Source organism: Solanum dulcamara, chromosome 5, assembly GCF_947179165.1.
Source record: "Solanum dulcamara chromosome 5, daSolDulc1.2, whole genome shotgun sequence".
Taxonomy (NCBI): domain Eukaryota; kingdom Viridiplantae; phylum Streptophyta; class Magnoliopsida; order Solanales; family Solanaceae; genus Solanum; species Solanum dulcamara.
The window spans coordinates 9,916,903-9,938,418 of NC_077241.1; the positions used below are offsets into that span (position 1 = coordinate 9,916,903).

At 35.2% G+C, this 21,516-nt stretch overlaps 1 protein-coding gene across 1 annotated transcript; it reads left to right on the top strand.

Moving 5' to 3' along the window:
• Nucleotides 1-12,410: 12,410 nt before the first annotated feature.
• On the top strand, nt 12,411-19,570 carry LOC129889012 (protein HIGH CHLOROPHYLL FLUORESCENCE PHENOTYPE 173, chloroplastic). Its single transcript, XM_055964110.1, has 13 exons — nt 12,411-13,007; nt 13,837-14,049; nt 14,894-15,098; nt 15,296-15,371; nt 15,460-15,595; nt 15,715-15,819; nt 16,547-16,627; nt 17,907-17,996; nt 18,076-18,141; nt 18,748-18,804; nt 18,879-18,956; nt 19,027-19,074; nt 19,235-19,570. Exons 1-13 carry the CDS (start codon nt 12,483-12,485, stop codon nt 19,304-19,306), a joined length of 1,752 nt encoding a protein of 583 aa, XP_055820085.1. The 5' UTR covers nt 12,411-12,482; the 3' UTR covers nt 19,307-19,570.
• The last annotated feature ends 1,946 nt before the right edge of the window (nt 19,571-21,516 follow it).

Consider the following 21,516-nt stretch of genomic DNA (forward strand, 5'->3'; position numbering starts at 1 on the left):
CTCATCCTATAATAATTGTTCCTTCAAGGTGAGACAAAGCGACCGTGATTAATTCATAATATAATCGGAGGTTACCGACCTTCCGTCACTCTGATAGATACATGACTTTCGTTGAGCTCTCCTGCATGCTGTCTATATGTATATGTATATGTATATGTGGGATATGAGGAGGTGTATATGTGGCGCTATAGACGCATTCCCACCTGATCAGTTGGAGTAATTTTCATCCTGGACGCGGGATGCCCGGACGCGGGATATATGTGGGCACGCCGACGTTGTTCGGTGATATGACTTCTATTTTCTATGAATATGAAAAAGAAATGTTTTTTATGATAAGACAAGCATGCATGACATCTGGCCTAAAAGGGCACTCATATGTACAGGTTACTCTCTTAACTCAATATATGTCCATGATTCTACGATATGGTTATTCATACCTTATGTTCTTTATTATGATGATTTTTATGCCTTACGTACTCGGTACATTACTCGTACTGACGTCCCTTCTTGTGGACGCTGCGTTTCATGCCACGCAGGTAGGCAGGCGGACGAGTTCGGTCCTTAGGAGCCCCACTAGCAGTACACCAAGAGCGCTCCAGCTGTTTCAGAGCTTCATTTTATCGGTACTAGTTCGTGTATATATTTGGGCACGACAGAAACCGGCCCTCCTTGTGGTCATATGTATCTTGTTTAGAGGCTCGTAGACAGATATGTAAAGCTAGATGTTTTGCAACTTTGCTCGTCGTTGTGTAATATGTTAACAAAGTCTGTTGACGTATGGTTATAATTATGCTATTAACAATGGTATCTCTCATTCAGCCCACTCAGTAGTAAGAATAGGATACGTATAGTAGGTGCTCGGAATAACACTTTCGGGTACCCGTCGCGGCCCTGGTTGGGTCGTGACAGTCAGGTACTTAAAAAGGCAACCTGGACAAGGTATACTACCGTCCAGTCACTCAGATAATCAAGTCACTATATTTTGTGATGCAGACTGGGCTGCTTGTCCACTCACCAGGAAGTCAGTCACAGGCTACATGATCAAGATAGAAAAGTACTTAATATCATGGAAAGCCAAGAAACAGACCACAGTATCAAGGAGTTCAGCTGAAGCTGAATATAGAAGCATGGCTTCCATTGTGTCAGAACTTGTATGACTGCTTGGAATGTTGAAAGAAGTGGAGGCTGAAGTTGAGGTGCCAGTGCAAATGTATAGTGATAGCAAAGCTGCAATTCAGATTGCAGCAAATCCAGTATATCACGAAAGAACAAAGCATATAGAAATAGATTGTCACTTAATTAGAGAAAGATTGCAACAAGGCTTGATCAAAGTAAACTACCTACCAACTTAAGAACAACCTGCAGATATATTAACCAAATGACTGTCTAGAGGTCAACATGAGCATCTTCTATCCAAGCTAGGAGTCTTGAACATCTTTGCACCTCCTAGCTTGAAGGGGAGTATTGTGATATTAGAAGATGGTTAAGGAAGTTAGAAAAGGTAGTTAGAAGCAGGGGCAGTTTAGGCCTTTTTTAATTTTTAGTTAGAACTAACTAACTAACAATTAGTTAGATAGTTAGAAATTAATCAGCTATATATACAACTGATAACTATACATTGTAAAGTTTTAGGGCATTTCAGCCCAATGTTGAATGTTACTGTACTCACCATCTCTCTTCTTCATCTTTATCTCCTTCTTCTTCTTCACTTCTTCCTTTCTCTGAAACACTGATCCTTAGAAAATAACAGTGTGTGAGATATAAATATGTATATGCATCAATATACATTGTTTATATAATATTTATATATTATAATAGTTCATTTTTTTAACTGGTTAATTTTATTTTATTTTTATTAAAAGTATGTAACAATACTAAGATGGAAAGTGGACAAATAATTTTACTATGCATTGAATTATAAGAGAACTTTCATTTCGCTTGCAACAAAAAATTGGGAAAGGATGATAAAAAGTATATTAGTCATTCAATTATATTTTATTATATTAGAGAAATATTATGAAAAATGAAAGCGTCAAGAGGTATGAGAAAAATAACAAAAATGTACTTCATACGAATAAAAGTGACCGAATGACTTTTAAATAAAAAGTGATAACTAAGTTATCTTGATAAAAAAAATTTAACCTAATGAAGATTTTTTTTAATTTTGTGTAAATTATATAAAAAGTTAGTCCATAAGATTTATTTACCATATTTTTGGCTTAATTTATTTAAATTACCTAAAATGGTTATTCGACTCTTATTTTTCTAACTTCTTATTCTTCTTTCTTCGTCTTCTTCTATTGTTGCTTCATCCTTCTTCATCTTCTTATTCTTCCTCCATCTTCTTCGTTTTATTCTTGTGTTGTTGCTGCTGCTTCGTCTTCGTCTTCCTCCTTTTTCTTTCTCATCTTCTTCTTCTTCTTCTTCTTTAAAATTTGACTTACAATAAATGTGAATTATTTTGAGCAAATTATATATCAAAAGAGTCAAAACATGAAAATAATTTCATATCCAAATTTTGGGACTGTGTAGAGGTGATTTTGAATGATCGGGAAAGAATTATCAGTGTATACTTTATGTATAGCTAAGCTATGTTCAACATTTTGAGCGTATCATAATGTATAGTCAGTAAATAGCTCATGTATAGTCAGTGTATATTTTCTATAACTTTTGGCACACTATATTTTACAGTCAGTGTATACTTTTTATGACTTTTAGCTATTTTTTATATAATAAAAACATGACTATTCTGATTATTCTTATTTATACGTGTGTAACTACCTATTCCGATCATTATGGGTAGGCAAAGGGTGAAAGAATTAGGCCAAAATATTTTTGGATAGTGACTTGAAAATTCTATGCTAGGTCAGTCTTAGACTGAATCTGAATAAGGTGAAGTATAGGACAATCCAAAAATGAATTGGGAATTATTTCAAGGTGTGGATTATTTTTTTAATAGAGAAGACATTAAGCAGTCCATAGGGTTTTACGAAATTGAATTTGGGTGAATAGAACTCCCAAATATTAACTTGGCATGAAAAGGACGGTTTTGGCATATCAACAATTGAAAGTGTGTTGTAAAATAGACACTTTTTGAGGATTTTTGGAGCTGCAGTATCGTGCAATCCTCTATAGAGGGAAGACACACCTATAGCGGGCTGCAAGCGCTAAGACGAGACCAGTAGGTGCTATATCGGGCCTTCGAGTGCTATAACGAGGTCTCTATAGTGGAGAGGGGCAACTATAGCTGGGTAAGTCGGGATTTAGTGCAGAAAATTCCCAAAATCAGTTATAATTTGGCTATCTTGTTTTGGAAAACTACAAGGGCGACTTAAGTAGGGCTGCGTATCGGTTGGTTTGGTTCGATTTTGAAGTTTATCGATTTGACTTATCGGTTATCGGTTCATACACATGTCAAACCATTATAGAACTATTAAGATATTGGTTTATTGGTTATCGGTTTATCAGTTATTGATCATTATCAGTTCGGTTATCAGTTTAACCATTAAGATTTTGATACAAAAAACCATTGAAAATCACTTAGAGACAAGTGACAAACCAAATGAACCATGCACATTAGTTGATAAATTGTGCCTTGTTCAAAAGCAAATGTGAAACATTGTACAATAACCAAAAGTTTGAGACAACAAGAAATAAAAGTATGAAAACCAAACCCTAAGTGAAGGACTTTATATACCGAATGACAATAAATATAAATTATTAAGTTACTATCGGATTATTGGCTAACCCATTAAGAAAAATACTTAAATTGTTAAGAACCGATCGGTAGCTGTTCTTGCTTAGCGGGATCAGGTCACCGATCGGTGACATAGTTTAGGAATGAATATATGTAACTCCTATTCTAGTACTTAAAGTGACAAAATGGAATAAACAATCAAGACCTGGCTCAAGGCTAACCCCTCCACACTCAGGGTCAGGAATAGGAAAAGGGAGAATAAGTAGGACACGCTCGAGGTCAATTCTTTCTTTTAGGAGAGATCCTACCCCCTTCTTTAGCACTTTTTTGATGCCTCAGAAGCAAGTCTCGGCTTAGCTGCATTATCTTCCTACCGATGTGATACTAGACTCTATTATGACCTAAGGGTGATTGAACTACCTTAAGCCCCAAAGTAAATTCTCCTTTCTTCCCTCTCGCCAGGGAACATATCTGGAGGAATTCATTTTCTCGTACTTGAACTGCTATAGACAAGAAGTAAAAGCCTGCGAGCGTAGCGCTTATCGTTTAACAGATACATAGCCTCTTTCGAGAGGCGAAGAATAGCTATATTTTACAAAGAGGGATTTACCAGAATCTGAACCGCATTCTTGTTTGGATGGTTGAATCGAACTCATTTGTTTATTTACGGCAAACCTTGACCATCGTTTCCAAGGAAAATTGATTAAATGCACGATCACGAGCCATTTCCACCGACCCATCATGAGGTCACATCTCATTAGTCTATCGTGCCAATAAAAAAAATTAAAACTATTACCGAAGCCGCTAAACCAATAACCCATTACAAATAAATCAACAACTTTTTTGGTTCAATTTATTGATCTCGATTCTATTTAGAACAGCCCTAGACTTAAGATATTTTTTACTGTGTTCATTAATTAAGGTAAATTAATTATTTTTCCAACTTGTAAAGTTGATTCTTAAGCATTAGAATCCATGAGGATAACTTTCGGGAAAGGTTTTAGCTTGAAATTGATAGTGGGAAGCCCTGATTTGGGTGAAATAATCATGAATTGGCCTAGGATTAGGATTTGATTATAATCTAGGTATTATTAGGCCTTATATTGATTGATTATTTTTTAAAATTATTGTTTTAGACCAAGAACAAGTCAGGATTCATAACAAGGAGAAAGTTCACGTTTCATAGAGTTTTCAACGCTTGATTCGAATCAGGTATGGTTTGTATGTTTCCAAATTGTGTATATATGTATGTATACTATTTTGTAGTATTACTTGTGCAATGCATATGAAGAAAACTAATAGGTTAATGTGAAGTGACACTATGTTGATAATCTCTTGCAATGAACCTATTTATTTATTTGTGGCTTCAGGTGTGTTGTTTATTGTGATTGTGATTATGCATGCTATTTGTGACTGATGGTTGGGTAGGGTACCACGTCTGGTTCATGATATCTATATGGTTAGCTTAGGTACCACACCAGGTTCCATCTCGCGATCGTGTAGACTTCTTTATGTGTGTGTTATGATCGCTTAAAGTCCTCCTTGGTCGCTTAGAGTTGGACTTCTAGGGCATCACGATCGCATAGGGCCAGTCATGTCACGACCCGATTCCTCAGATCATGATGGCACCTACTATAACCCACCAGTAGGTAAGCTAACCCGTTAATTCAGAACTTCAAGTAATGGATTTGAGGGCAGAAACTAAACAAGAGTGACAAATTATAAAGATAAGCAGAAAGAATAAGCAGAAGTAAACCAAAACATGATATAAATAACTAAAGATCCTTCCCAGAACCTGAAAGTCACAAGTACAAAGCTACTACAAAATAAACGACGAGTACAAGTCCCGATAGTGGACTAGAAATATATACAATAACTGGCTAGTCTCAAAAGGCAAAAGATGGTTCATCCATACTGAAAGAGACAGAAATAATCCAAAACGCCAAGTGCTCACCCTAGTCTCTGAAGCTAACTACAATAGGCTTAATCCATCCACGATGGTAGATGGTGCTCGGTCCTGCATCACAAAAGTAGATGCACAGTGTAGTATGAGTACCAAGATAATAAATACCCAGTAGGCATCATAGGCCGACTGAGCAAAAAAGGTAAAAACAATATGAAAAATAGGAATAAGCCTAAATAGGAATTAACATAAGCATCTAAAGTGAAAAGAGTACTATCTACGAGAGCTACAGCTAACTATACCCAACTGGGCCCCCATAAGCCCAGCAAGGAAACTCATGCGCAAGTTAAATAAAAACTCGGAAGAACCCCCATAAGCCCACCAAGTATATAGAATAGCTACAATTACCAAGGCTAGGAACCAAGAATCTACGAGGTTAGGAACTGAAGAACTATATCATTTCTAAACCCAGAATCTCCAAGAGTCAACGAACTAGGGGTGCCTTAGGGGTCGAGGCTGGTACTAGGACCCAAATGCTCGCCCAAATGCCTAATGTGGTCAAGGCCAGAACTGGGTATCCGGATGCTCGCTGTAACGCATCGGTATGATTGAGGCTAGGACTGGGTACCTAGATGCTCGTCATACTAGCAAGTCGGCAGAGGCTGGAGCTGGGTATCTGGATGCTCCCATGGTGCCAAATATTCTTCATCCCAACTAGACTACAATAGTACAGAAAATCTCTTCCCCAACGTGTCAACTGATATGCCGCCAAAACTTGAGTAGGAGCCGAAGCTAAATGGTCACAAAATCTAGTATTGCCGATGCATCTCAAAGTCATGGTTATACCGATTTATGGATGAGGGTGTTATTAAGAGCAAGGGTATCACCTAACTAAGACCAACTACCAGGCAATAGCTCGCTATTCCATTCTATAAGGATCTAAGTACGCTAGAGCGACGCTGGGGCAACTAAAGCAACAACTTATATTAGGGCTAACATACTCCACAATATCAACAACATGCTCATTCAACTCTCCTAACAATATCGACGAGTAACGACAAGATACAATTGCTTCCAGATACCCGAAAAACCTGATAACAAGTCTAAAACATGATTTCTAACACCTAAGATATACCATTAAGCTACCAAACCCAAATTTCAACTATTTCAACATGCTTTCACACATTCCATCTCAATCTAAAGAAAGGAAAACTGTAGCCTACCTGTAGGTTGAACAAGCAAGCTCTAAATTATAGTGTCAGACCTTTTCCTTCTGAGCGGTCTTAGAATGCTGCATGCTATCAAAAAAAGAAGCACAACATCGATACGATCGTTTAGACACTAATTTCATAAATTTTGGAGACAGACCAATTTTGTGGTCTAAAATGGGGAATATGGGACCTGCATCTAGAGTTTTGGATTTGAGCCCAAAAATAGGGTTATAACATCACCCCAAGCTCACAAATCAATACTATAACACAATTCGGGGTGAAAAACTATGCGGGACGAGCATGCAACCAAAATTCAAAAAATTCAAACTAAAAGATTAAAATGACATCTCTTAATCTGCGAATTATAAAAAAACTATACCCTCCCAATCCAAATAAATTATACCATGATGTTTCTTGTGAAAAACTCCACAATATAGCCTCAAAAATCACTAAAAACAGAGTTCAAATAATTAAGATACAATCTTCCAAAATTTCACATAATTTTAATCCAAAATGGCCAAAACAATAGCTAGATTTATAAATTTATCTCACACGAAGCCTCCTCATAAGTTTCTGAGTTTACTAGTGGATTCCTCACAAAGTTCTCTTGAACTTAGGTCCTTGAATCGCCAAAATTGAGTTTATATAGACTAAGAAAAAAATTCTCAAAATTCTTCAAAAATTAATTTCAAAAATGGACATTGCAGCAACTAGAATCAAGATTTTACCTCAATCGAAAACCTCCCCTCAAGATTCTGATCTGACCAATGGATTTCTCGCAAAAATATATTGAAGATAGACTCTTGAATCACTAAATTTGGACTTAAAAAACTCAAGAAATGAGGGTTCAAATTTGAGAGAAAAATTTGAAAAATCTGAACTTTTGAAACAGATTTTTCTGGGTTTTGCATTATTTAAAGTCTCTGAACGAACCCTCGGAATTAGTTCGGAACCCGATAAAAATAAACCAAATATGCTACCCCACTAAATTTGAAGTTTCGGACTCAATGGCGCATTCGAAATTATCATACGAGGTCATTTTAATAAAAAGTAGATCCCACATCTAAGTGCCATTTTAAGCCAAATTCCACAACGGGCCTCAAGATTAGACCAAAAAATTTGGGAAGCAAGCGAAGGGTGGTTCTAGACCAAAATATCGAACTAACCGCGTTGTCAAAATTTTCATTCGAGCGCGTTTTCCATGAATGTTGATCAAAGTTAAAAGCGCCAAATGGCCCCAAACTCGTATCGATTGCCTCAATAGTCATGAAAATAATGCTACCAGCCTAATTTGGCCATTATGGAGCTGATGGACCATCGGAATTTGAATTTGAGGTCTTTTTGACCCAAAACTCAAAAAGTCGCAACTAAACCAACTTAGGCCTTCGAAATTCCAAAATGGGCTAGGGACCTCCAAAAATTCAGCCAACACTTCTTCAAGATGAAAAACTTTCTCCCGAATTCAATGGAGTTGTCGAAATTCTATTCCGAGAATCAAAACTCCAAAAGTTGACCAAAGTCAAATCTTGGCCTAAAATTCCTCAAATTCTCAACTCAAGACTTCAAATCTTGGTTACAACTCCAAAACTGATTCCCTAAACTCTCCTAGGCCAATTTTGATATTCTGGAGCTTCTATAATTGACGGAATTCCATTTTGAGACCCGTAGCTCCGGTTGGCCCCAAATACCACTTTTGAATACTTAAAGCTTATGAAAACTCAAAATATGCAAAGAATTAACTTTTCATAGGATTTTCTAAAAACCAACACCCGGTACCAATCATAAATAACTCGGGGCAACTAAAAGGAGGGGTAAAATGGTCATTTTACAAAAATTTCAAAAATAACCTTCAGGGTCATTATAAGTCACGATCGTGATAGTTAACATAAATGGGGTCGCGATCATGATGAGTGTTTTGTAATCTGAATAGTGTTTTCTCCCAAATGTCAGGATTTTACCCATTTTTCAACATTGTTGAACCCTAGACCTTGCGATTTTAAAGAGATTTTTTGAGTTTTGTCAATTGGGGTAAGTGATTTAAACCTAAATTCTTCAATACCCACTAAATATTTCATGATTTTGATGATTTAAACATTGTTTTGATTCCAATCTTTATGAGTTGCCTCAAGAACTTCAAGTTTGTGATAAATTGATTATTATGTACTGATTTCAACTCCATTTTAAAAATGATTTTCACCGTTGGTTTTTAAATGCTTTGAATAACGTGTTTATGTATTGGATTTCCAGATTTACCTTTCGTTTTCACAATTGAATTTTTGGATCATATTGACCCTAATTTTCTAAAAGTTGATATGGGTGTAGATAGTTCCAAATTCTTATTTTGATTCCATTGTTGAATAGACTTTGTTGATTTCAACGAAGAGGGAAGACTAAGGTTACAGAGTGATTGAGTGCTTGAATTGAGGCAAGTGAATTTCTAAATATTTTTGAGTATGTAGAATCTTGTATTTAATTGCTATGTGCGTTGGGGAGTAATTAAAAATTACCTATGGGGTGAATTGTTCAAAATATTTGATCTTAATGTAAAAAGGGGTAATGAAAAAGGCAATGTGATGATAATTTGAGGTGTGCGATATTGTAAATGAATTGAGTGGTCATATCAATACCTTATTGATAAAATACTATAATTGAGTTACGATGAATCGTGAAATGATATGAAAGTTTTCTTCTCCTCATTATTGTGTGAACATGCTTATTTGCATCGATTCTTAAACACTATGATGAGATCTATTGTGATGATGCCGAGGTTTCTTTCGGTCGAATTTATTGATGTCGAAGTTCCTTCTAACGAGTGGTATTGATGTCGAGGTTTTTTTTGGCGGGTACATGGACCTTGTGTGTCCTCCATGGGTTTCGGTCTGAGTCTCATAGATGTGTATCGTTAAGACAAACATGCATCACCTTACTTGGCATCTCAATGCATTGCATTGCACATCATTCGTCATTTGTGAACTTGTGAATATTCCTTTGGTGACCTTGTGATTGATGAAATTGATGACCTATGTTACTGGAGATTTTCCATTGAGTTGTGTGTTACTTGAATTGTGAACTGTTACGTTGGGCTGATTTCTATACAGGTTCTAGTTGTGGAGGTTCAGTTGGAGCGATAGGAGCACGTGTTCTATATTGATTTACTTCATGTTTAGTAGTTTGCTTGTTGAGTACCGTATTGTTAGGTACTCACTCCTTATTCTTCACATGTGTAGGTTACGAGTTTGGATCCTCGTGATTTTCATTTTCTACCCTTCTACGTCCGAGGCTTCAGTTGGAGAGTGAGTGAGGTAGCGGACACCTCATACTCTTTATTTATGTTCTTGTATTTCTTTCCATCTATTGTAATACTTAGACTTGTACACATGATAACTAATCCTTGAGAGATTTTAAGTTATATTATTCGTAATGTTTATGAAATCATGTCTTTTACTCTATTTTACTTCCGAATTTTCAATTGTTTGATTTTTAGGTTGACTTGTCTTGGTGGGATAAGACAAGTGTTATCACACTCGTGTTTGGATCATGACAATTAATATTTGTTTCAAAAGCCAAGATAAAAGCATAATGTATTGGCTTGTGTTCACATTGCTCATAACAATATTTCAATCATTCCAGAATATTTACTCTCTTTGAAAAAAAACAACTTGAAAATATAAGCTTGATGGTACAATATTTCTTGAGTTCGTAGCATGAATCACAATCTTTTGAGCCTAATTGAACTATTTTTATGTGTAGGAGCTATTTTGAAGTACAAGCAATATGTGCACGACATAAAGCAAGATAGTAAAACGAACTGCACTACATTCCATGTGTCACGCGGCCACGTGAGGAAAAATTCATGATTGCAATATGATTAAATAAAGCAACTTCTTGAATTCATAATTAGGATGGACATATACCAATGGTCTTGCTTGATCATTTTATAGAATTTACTAATGCATTCTTGTTAATTTGAATTTCATAAAAATAAAAGCTCTTAATTTGAATAGGTGAGTAAGGACTTGAGAAATTCTTACACGCATTATTAATCATATTCAATAAATCAGAAAATTCAACTAGTTTGTTCAATTGGATAACTCAACAAGATTGTTAGTTAATCCATAATTCTGGATTATTCTCTCCTGTTGATTTTGATCTAAGTTTGCCTACTTGCGCTTGATCAAATTGAAATATTCTCTTTCCTTCATTTCATGAATATAAGCTACTCGTCAAATGAGCTACGTTAAGAAAGCCCAAGCTTATACGCATTTACGCATTGGCCCACCCAATAGTTACTCGAGATATTTGAAAATATGTTTCTTTTCTTTTTGTGTCTAGTTTGAAAGTAAGGTGATCTAATATATTTTGTGAGTAATTCAATAGGATACTAGATTGAATATACCATGAAGTTATACCTGCTTGCCCAAATTTGCATGCCACATACATCTCTGTTGTGACTTTGAAATCATAACGATCGATTATGGTTTGTAAGTAATCCACACGAATATAGCAAGGAGTGAATGTTGGTCTTCATGACGTGAGTGCCACAATTTTAAAATGTATTTTATCTTTTTATTTGTTTGTAGCTCTAAAATCATGACGTTTTTGTATGGTTTGTGAGTAATACAATCGAACAACTTATAAATTGAATATATCAGAACTTGAATGCCACAAATGTCGGCATTGCTCTATCATTTATTTCTGTAGTTCATTTTAAGGGTATTTTAATTTGAATTTTTTCCATTAAAAATTGGTATCCCATAAAAAATTGACATGTTTTACACTTACCAACTTCTTCATTTATCCATCTTACCCCATGACCTCCTCCACTTATATTAGCTTCTTAAGATGTCATCTAGCTTTTCTTATTTCACATTATCCATATCCTAAGAGGAAAAAACCAAAGAACTCCTTTGTGACAAGAAGGAATATTAGTTGTAGGATTTCAGTCCACTAAAAAAATATTTGGCCTTATCTGACATTATCCAAATCCTGAGGAGGAAACTATTTGGTGTCAACAAGGGCTATTTTGTTACTAATTATTTCCTTACTCGTTTGTATTAATTTTTGCAACAAAAACTTGGATATAAATTTTTTAGAAGTTTTATTTTTAATGCTTAAAATATTATTTTTTTTTAAGAGTTGTCTTCTAAAATATTTTTCTCTCAATCCGTAAAACTCTTTTGAGAAAAAGTATAAACAAATATGAAGGATGTTTGACTAAACTTAAATGGGTCAAATCAATTTACAAATAATTTTTAGCGTATTTATAAGCAAAACTCAATCAAAAATCATAAATTGATCACCCCAGCGTATAATTTTGCAGTTTATAAGGATCCTTTCATTTTATCTAATCTAATTAATCCTTGAAAATTAGTTAAATTGATTCTCAAAAAGCAAAATGCGATACTTACTGTAATACCATAAGTGATATTTGAGAAGGATATAAAGATGAAAAAAATTATTTTGGATAGATAATTAAAACATATCAAAATTGATAATTAAAAATGAATCAATGGAAAGGAGTACGTGTACGTGGCACAAGCAGCTTCAACATTTATACAGTCACCATCAATCATGACTGGCTTCCCTTCCCCAACTTGATCTTTATGATTTGTGATTATTCAACACAAAATTGTATTCTCATTTCTCACAAATTCAATTTCATTCTTTCCAAATGAGTGCAACATTCACACCTCATGTAGCATTTAGTAACAATCCAATATGGAGAAAATCCAATTCAATAACAACAACAAACTGCAAACATTCCACAAATTCATTTGTTACAAGAGCAACTTCTTCTGAAAATGAAAAGAAAATTAAGAAGAAGAAAAAGAAGGTAGTAATTCAAAACGAAGATCAGAAAGTACAAGAGCAGGAACCGATTCAGGAGAAAGAACAACAATTGCAATCTTCCTCAGTTTCTGTTATAAAGAGATTAGATGATGTAAATCCAGTTGGATTAGGAAGGCGTTCACGCCAAGTGTTTGATGAAGTGTGGAGAAAGTTTTCAGGATTAGGGCAGATTTCGAGAACAATTCGTTCTGATGATGAGAGTAATTTCCTTATTAGAGAAGGTGGACCCATGTGTGAATTTGCTATACCTGGTGCTCAGAATACTACTGTGCTTGTTGTTGGTGCGACTAGTCGTGTTGGTAGAATTGTTGTGCGCAAACTCATGCTTAGGGGATACACTGTCAAGGTCCATTTCTCGACTTTATCCTGCATTTTTGTTATTTTAATAATTCCCGACCAAACGGTGTCGGATGACACCCCTTCGATGCCCAGTATTCAACGGGACCTTTTAAATTTTTTGAAAGAGCTTGTATGACAGTGTAGGAGGATGTGTGAGATTTAGAAAATATCTAGTTTAAAGAATATTGGAACAGTTAAAGAAACGGGGCCAATTGAAGTGCTGTTAATTGTACAGAGCAAGAGTTTCGAGATGTGCATGTATTCTGCATATATTGTGCATTTTTAAAAACATCGTTGGTGAGGAATCATATAGTTGGCCCCTACTTGTTTGAGAATGTTGTGTAATTTTGTTATTGTCGTTGTGGTTGCATTTGTGTGGATATAGAAAGTTTTATTAAGAAGTTTCAAATTGAGAGTTGAGACACTTGTATTTTGCGCAGTATTTGACAGGAGCTTTTAAATTTTGAAGGACATTGTATGACAGCGTAGGGATATGTGTGAGATTTTGGAGAATATTGGAATCTCTAGTTTCGGAGAATATTGCAACAGTTAATGAAACGGGCCAAACGTATTGGAAAGAATATAAGATAATTCATATAGCTGACCTTAATTAGTTGGGGATTAAGATGTAGTTACTTTTAGTTGTGTATATATATGGAATCAATTTTAGTTGTGTATATATAAGGAATCAAGGGCTTTCGAATCCTATAATCCACCTCTGAGTGGTCCTCTTCCCGTTAACTATATATTTCCTTTTTCTTTGGTTGGATATCGTTACTTAATATCCAACTGAGATGCTAGTCATCAGATACACTTTGTTTTCCATTCCCGCACAGGCTCTAGTAAGGAAAGCTGAACCAGAAGTGGTTGACATGCTACCAAGGTCTGTGGAGCTAGTGACAGGCGATGTTGGTGATCCTTCCAATCTTAAAAATGCAGTGCAAGGCTGCAACAAAATCATCTATTGTGCCACTGCTCGGTCTTCAATCACTGGGGATCTCATCAGAGTTGATCATCAAGGGGTTTACAATCTCACCAAAGCCTTGCAGGTATTTGTTTTCTTCCACTATCTTGTTTGGTCCATTAGTGGCAAGGTTACACTAATTACATTTCCACGTTGTCTTCATTGCTTACACTCTATATCCAGGAATGGAAAGGAAAAGGAATAAAGAAACAGAAAACCCAAGGATTGGGGTTGATGTCTGACTGTAGTGTGGATGACAAAGACTTCCTCTCAAATGCTGCATAAGATGCTTGTACTAATAGTGCTAGCGCTAGTCAAGCAGCATTTGGTTCACATATTTTCTCGTCATTAGATGCGAATTTGTTGTATAGCCATATATTTTTCTATCCGGTGGAAACGTAGGCTGCCACCACATAAGATATTTGTCCTTTAATTTGACACACTTTAGGGAAGAAACTAGTATTGGGGTATCAAAGTGATATCAGAAAAGGGTTACTCACCACATACTATAGTTGATTTTACACATCTTAACTAAAGTATATTTGTATCTGGTAATATTAATATCCATATTGAACTAATCAAATCTAATAAAGAACTTGGTGCTAAATTATGTATTACAAGTTTTAACTTTCAGGAAAAAGAACAACATTTGTATTATGACAAGAGTTTGAATTTTAGATAGCGGCTTCCCGCTGATATTTAGATATTTTGCTTTTCTTTGTTAAAGGTGATAATTATCTGTTTCTTACTTAACTGGGCCGTTAGTTTATTTTTTCTATAGCTAAGAAATTGAAACATATTATTTGGAAATGCTTTAAATTCCTTAGGACTACAATCTCATGCAACTATTATCTGTGCATTTCCGAATACTTCTCTTGCTGAGATGATCAGTGTGTAGTCTGTGTATGCATTCTGTTAAAAAAATGTAGGACTACAACAATAAACTAGCACAGCAACGAGCTGGAAAGAGTAGCAAAAGCAAGCTTTTAATTGCAAAATTCAAGTCTGAAGATTCATTGAACGGGTGGGAAGTCCGTCAAGGGACATATTTCCAGGATGTGGTTGTTTCTAAGTATGATGGAGGAATGGATGCCAAGTTTGAGTTTACTGAAAGCGGAGAGGCTGTTTTTTCAGGTAACCACGGAAGATGATCCCAGGTCTTGAAAGCATGTACACTTTGTTTGTGAACATATTTAGGGGCTTGTAGTCCCAGTTATTGCATTGTGGTGCTAAGTAAGATAAGTCTAAGGATATTTGTGAAATACTTGAATTTCAAAGTTGCGGTATTTTGATCCCTGTTTCTAAGTGTTCTTTCTTTTGGCTCATGAAAGGGTATGTCTTCACAAGGGGAGGCTATGTTGACTTGTCACGAAAACTCTCGCTCCCTTTGGGTTACACTCTTGACAGGTATTTACTGTAAATTTCAATTCTTCCTTTTATTCTTTACTCGTACTTGATGCTATACTTGTGTCGCTATTGATTTTCTTATACTTAGGTATGAGGGTCTAGTATTCTCTGTTGGAGGAAATGGGAGATCTTATGTTGTAATTCTTGAAGCTGGTCCTTCAGCAGATACAACACAAAGCAAACTGTATTTTGCCAGAATTAGCACAAAAGCAGGATTTTGCAGGGTGAGTTTGGATTTACAACATGAAGGAAATTTATTGATCGAGTAACGCCTCCAGTTTGAATTCTATTAAATACTTTATATATTTATTTAATGTTTTTGTATATGCACGTGTTTTCACAGGTGAGAGTTCCATTTTCTTCATTTCGGCCGGTGAAGCCAGATGATCCGCCATTGGATCCATTCCTTGTGCATACCTTGACCATACGGTTTGAGCCTAGAAGACAGGTCTGTCCTCAACTGAAGCATTCTCTTTCTCATTGTTGGCACTTCACTTCTTCGAAACTTTTAAACTATTTCTTCTACTGTCATACTTGAGTTGCCATATTTATGGAATGCCACACATTGATTTATATATGACTCAATTGCTTATACACTTGAGTCCAGTTCTCATTATTTAAGTACAGGGCAGGAGCAAAATCTTGAAATGAAGTAATAGATCGAGTAGACTAGGCTTGATAAATACACATGGATAATTGAGGAGTCATTTTCTTAATTCTTATTTGCATATGTAGGGAAACATACTATATTTATTGCTTGTGTTTTCACTTTATATTTCCTCTTTTTTCTCCAATCTATACGAACTAAACATGTTACCTTACAGCTCAACTACTTCATTTCCACTATATACTGGCCAACAATTGACCATCTATCGGCAGTTTGTTTCTTTCTGCTTTCAACCCCCCACCCCAAGCCTCCACCAACCCCAAGGGAAACAAACTATTTTCTTATTTGAAGTATTTGACCAATTATGCCATGAAAGAAGAACTATCTCCGCTAGAAGATCCAAGCCTCATAACAAAATTCATAGTCCTACCTGCAAAAGCCTTGTTATAGGATAGATACCTTAAGTGCATACTCTGACATGAATCCATGAAACATTTCAAAGTAGAATCCAACTGTTTTCCTGTGCTAGTTGCTGATACTTGACATTGTCATTTACTAATTGCTACAGAGGCCAATTGAAGGACCTACGGGGATGAACCAAGATTTGAGAAGCTTTCAGCTAATTATGGAATATATCAAGGCTTTGCCTGTAAGTTCAGTTGACTGTTTGTGCAACAGCATTATGTAAAATCTTTGTTTCTTCAAGTTTTTGCTTGTGCTCGGCATATAATAGTCATAATCTATGAGAAGTCAGGAATTTGACTGGTGACTGTTTTAGTACCTTCAAGATAATTTATAGTCTAGACTCTAGAGTTTTCCTGATAGAACTTCATTCTACTTTCAGATTTATTTTCTATATTTACCTCAGTTGGCTGCAAAAGTTTGGAGTTCCGTCAATTTGGTTCAACCTGTAAAATGGGCTAGTTCTTGGATTCAATTAAATGCAAGTAATTTTATCCAAGAATGTGGTTAGAATGTCCTAAATTGGTTGCGCGAATACTCTGTCTCCTTATATGTTTTATCAATCCTCAATTCATGAGCTAGATTTCGGGGTTGAATTAGCCCCAATATTCATTCTTCTTAACTTAAGGTCCTGATGAACCATTGTCCGTTTTCATACGTTTTTCAATGGGAGCCTGCATACAGTTGATGCAAAGGATAGAATAAGACATAGGGAGATTGATAGAGTAAATAAGAAAGGAAGAGTTCAATTCCTGCAAGCCTGCTTCACTTGAAAATTGGTTACTTTTTCTTTATAGCTTATACATGTTTCATGATGTGCTGTGTTTCCGAGAGTAGTGTCATTGGGGAAGTCCTAGAGAGAAAGATGACTCGCGTCTAGTAGAATCTAATACATGATTGGGAAGATAAAGGCAGCGGTCTAGTTCATATGGGTATCATGCAGAGTAATTTACTTGCCCTTTGTATTTTTTAATTGGGTGCTTTTTGGGAAGATAAAGGCAGCTGCCTTGTTCATATGTTTGTTTGATGTTCATAAATGTAATGTACAGTTCTACTCTTTTCTATTTGAATCTTAAGGCACAAGTGTGCCAAATCAATGAACGTCAAACAAAACATATTCACTCCAATTATAACTGGAAGACAAATCGGTGTTTTCCTTGTGACTGATTATCTTTAGATAGCCAGATGATTTGTGATAGGTTGTAAATCAGCATGGTTGTAGGCGAAATTCGTGCACTGAAACACTGACTGCAAATTTTAGGCGACTTTTGGTCGGATGCAACTTATAGATCTCTGTGCTGTTCAGAAAAAAGTAAAAATTTATATAGAAAATACTCTGTTTAAGGTTGATGCTATTACTTCTTTCCATCAGTCATCTCTAAAATGATGATTTGGTTGAAAAATAATTTCATATAAGAATTATGTTGGACAATATACTTATCGCTAGATTATTGTAAATTTTGCAGACTGGACAAGAAACTGACTTTGTCTTAGTATCATGTACGGGGTCAGGAATAGAGCCTACCAGACGGGAGCAAGTTTTGCGAGCCAAGAGGGTGAGCTCTTCTTCAGACTCTTTGCTCATGTAGTCTTCTTGGATTGAAACTGAATCCCTGGTTATTTTAATTTTTGTAGGCTGGTGAAGATTCATTAAGAAGGTCTGGCCTGGGATACACAATAATTCGCCCAGGTCCCTTGATGGTAAATATGTTTTCCATTGCTCATATGTTTGTCTATGTGCTGGAAATGTTGAGTTAGTGGTAGCTTCTGGTTAGCTTTAGGACTGACCTCGAGCAATAAATCTGATTTGAGTCAGCTTTTCCGTTGCTTAGAATGGCTATAATTGTAAATCAGCATGCTTTGTAATTGGTTGTATTTGAACTTCGAGTGGGAGGGCTAGAAGTGTTTTTTCCCAATATTTGTCAGAACAAGTGTTAAACTATTGCTTAAGAACAATGCTCTAAAGTTATCTGGAAGTTAAATTAAATGCAAATGGACTACCCCATATGTTGGCCGTTAAGGACTTAAGCGGATTTATCAGGGGGAACCCTTCAAGTGGTTAAATTAAGTAAGAGTAGGGCGGAGTTAGCTATCAGCAGTGGTGGCACAGGTGTATTTCTATGGGAAGTTCTGCTTAGCAGCTGCAATAATGTGGTTTTCCACTAATCAGATATTAAAAGAAGTAAGCATGATTTAGCAGTTGTACCATAAATTGATTCAAATATTGTTGGAAGTAATGAGAGACCTACCACCCAGAATATCAGATTTTAGCAAAATCTGAAGATTTTTAACTATTACTTTCTGCAGGAAGAACCAGGTGGGCAACGTGCACTCATATTTGATCAAGGAAATCGTATATCTCAGGTAAGAGTCTTACTGTACTCATGAGAGTATTGCTACGCTTCCAATTGACCTTACCTTCGTAATGGTAAATGCAGGGAATCAGTTGTGCTGATGTGGCTGATATTTGTGTGAAGGCATTGCATGATTCGACAGCCAGAAACAAGAGCTTTGATGTGAGTAATACTCTACTTGTTTTGATGGCAAAGTTTGACAAAGGACTAATTGATGCTTTTCCATGACTAGGTATGTTATGAATATGTCGCTGAGCCTGGGAAGGAGCTGTACGAGTTGGTAAGACCATTAATTAGCAAATTTTATCAATTAAAAGATCAAAGGCTAACTATTGAACAGCCATTTCCTTCACTTTCTGTTTGAATTGCTTTTGGCAGCAATAGTAGCTAAAATTTTACTTCACTGCTGTTTCTCATTCAGTTTCTTATAAAAATTTTAGGTTGCACATTTGCCTGACAAAGCAAACAACTATTTGACACCGGCACTCTCAGTGCTGGAGAAAAACACATGATCGTGCTTCCAATTAGTTCGAGTCTCTAACAGAAGGTATTGGTGTGAGACTTACCAAGATCTTTTTGACTGAGGAATACTTTCTGTCTGTATTTGTTCTGAAATATATGTGTACATATTTATATATATGGCAATAGTAATTTTTTGTTTACTGATGTTTGTGTATATATTAAAGGCATGCACATTCCTGAAGTTATTTTGTTTTAGATGACTGGAGAACACTCATTATTCATTACCAAGTGAATAACAATCCAACTTGTTCATTCTTCTCTTTATCTTCCTCTGAAAATGGAAGGGAAAAAAAATATAAACTCCAATGTCTTCAGCTGAATTTCCCACCAAGGGGAAAGAAAAAAGGAAGAGGGAAACCAGGCGACCAACATAGGGTTGTGGTGGTATGGTTGGAATCCCTCCACCTTTAACCAGAAGTTTTGGGTTCGAGCTCCAATGCAGGTACTGGACATTAGGTGGGAAAGCCATAGGAAAGAAGAGAAACCAGGGGTGATCTCCATGTATTCAGATGGAATCGTGTTATTTGGACTGCAATTTTCCAGTTAGGATAGCCTAATTCTAGGCCCTATCAGAGCAGGGTGCAATAAAATTTACGTGCACCTGCGTTCACATAAAAAATTAATGGATGCAAGACATGTGTTTAAACTGCTTGATTTGACTATATGCTGGATGAGAGTAAAGTATTTTTAGAGCATACTCGTGATCGATGACCAAGGCAAACTGGCAAAACAAGTTAGAAGTCCTAGTAACTGCAGAAACTGCTGAAAGATATTGTTGCATACAGAGCTCAGTTTACTTTATTTGATGGCTCATGTAAAGCTGGAGGAGGATGGAAGGCAAGAGATCCTCAAAGAAACATAGTGAGAAAATTCTACTCACAATTTGTGAACAATCCACTGCAAGCCGAAGCAATAAATATACGTAGATAGAAATAATTCATTTCAATGTTTTGCCTCAAACTATGTATATACAAATATAAAGAATCTTTAAAATGGAAATAAACGATAAATCAAAACCTATAATAAATCCAGTGATTATAACTATGAGTGTGATTTTGTCCCTTATCCTTCTCCTCGTGGAGTTGATCCATATTTTTTGCACCAAACTGATAAATGCATGCAACGATAATAATAAAATACCCACTATAATCTCGTAAAGTGGGGTCTGAACAGGTTAGAGTGCACACAAATTTTAATTTTATCTTAAAGGTGAATAAGTTATTTTCGATAAACCTTGCCGCATGAAAAAAATGTCTAAAAAAGAAGCAACAAAAGTACAAAAAATAACATATAGAAACAAAAACATAAGATAGTAACAAAACAATAATTGTAATAAAATAATATGATAGTCAAAGTATAAGAAATAATAGATAACAACAAAAATCAAAGAGCAAGAAACTACATGAGCAATACTACAATTATTAATATGAATAAACAACAATACAATTCAGTGATACCTATTAACATTATATCCTATTTGTGTCTTCTACAATCTTCTATACAAGCTCATATCCACGATAAGCTAGAAATGTGTTATGCCCTTTCTTTAACAATGAAAAACCATTACAATACATTTAAAATTACAAAATTTTAATAGTTTTAGATTAATATTCAATCAAACACCGCAATGTATACAAAATGAAAAAGAGTATTATTGACTTCAACACAATAGGTTCATCTCTCAATGTCAGATAAGGGTGAGTATAAATCATCATATATTAAATTATCGAATCAAATTGGAATTTACTGTAATAGATCAAACTTTAAAAAATTTGAATGTAATATATATCTACTTTTAATTATCAACTACTTTTAAAAGATTATAAGATACTAATAATTTTCTAAAATATTATATAGATAGAAAATGTGTTTACAATATTATTGTTACGACTTTATAAATCTTTTAAAAATAGAAGAAGAAAATACGAATCCAATGCATAATCTTCTAAGTTGTTCACGGCATCTACTTCCATAAATCTATCACAACTCAATAGGCTTCCTCTTATTCTTCAAATCAAATTAAAACATGAATATAATAAGCATTGAAAGCATAATAATTTAAAAAGTCAATCATTCATTTCTTTTTATAATATCTCTATTTATAGGATTACAATACGAAATATCAAATAATGTAATATAGTTATGAATTATTTTAGAGATTATGATAATAAAAGGTTTTTAGAGTAATAAAAATATAGAC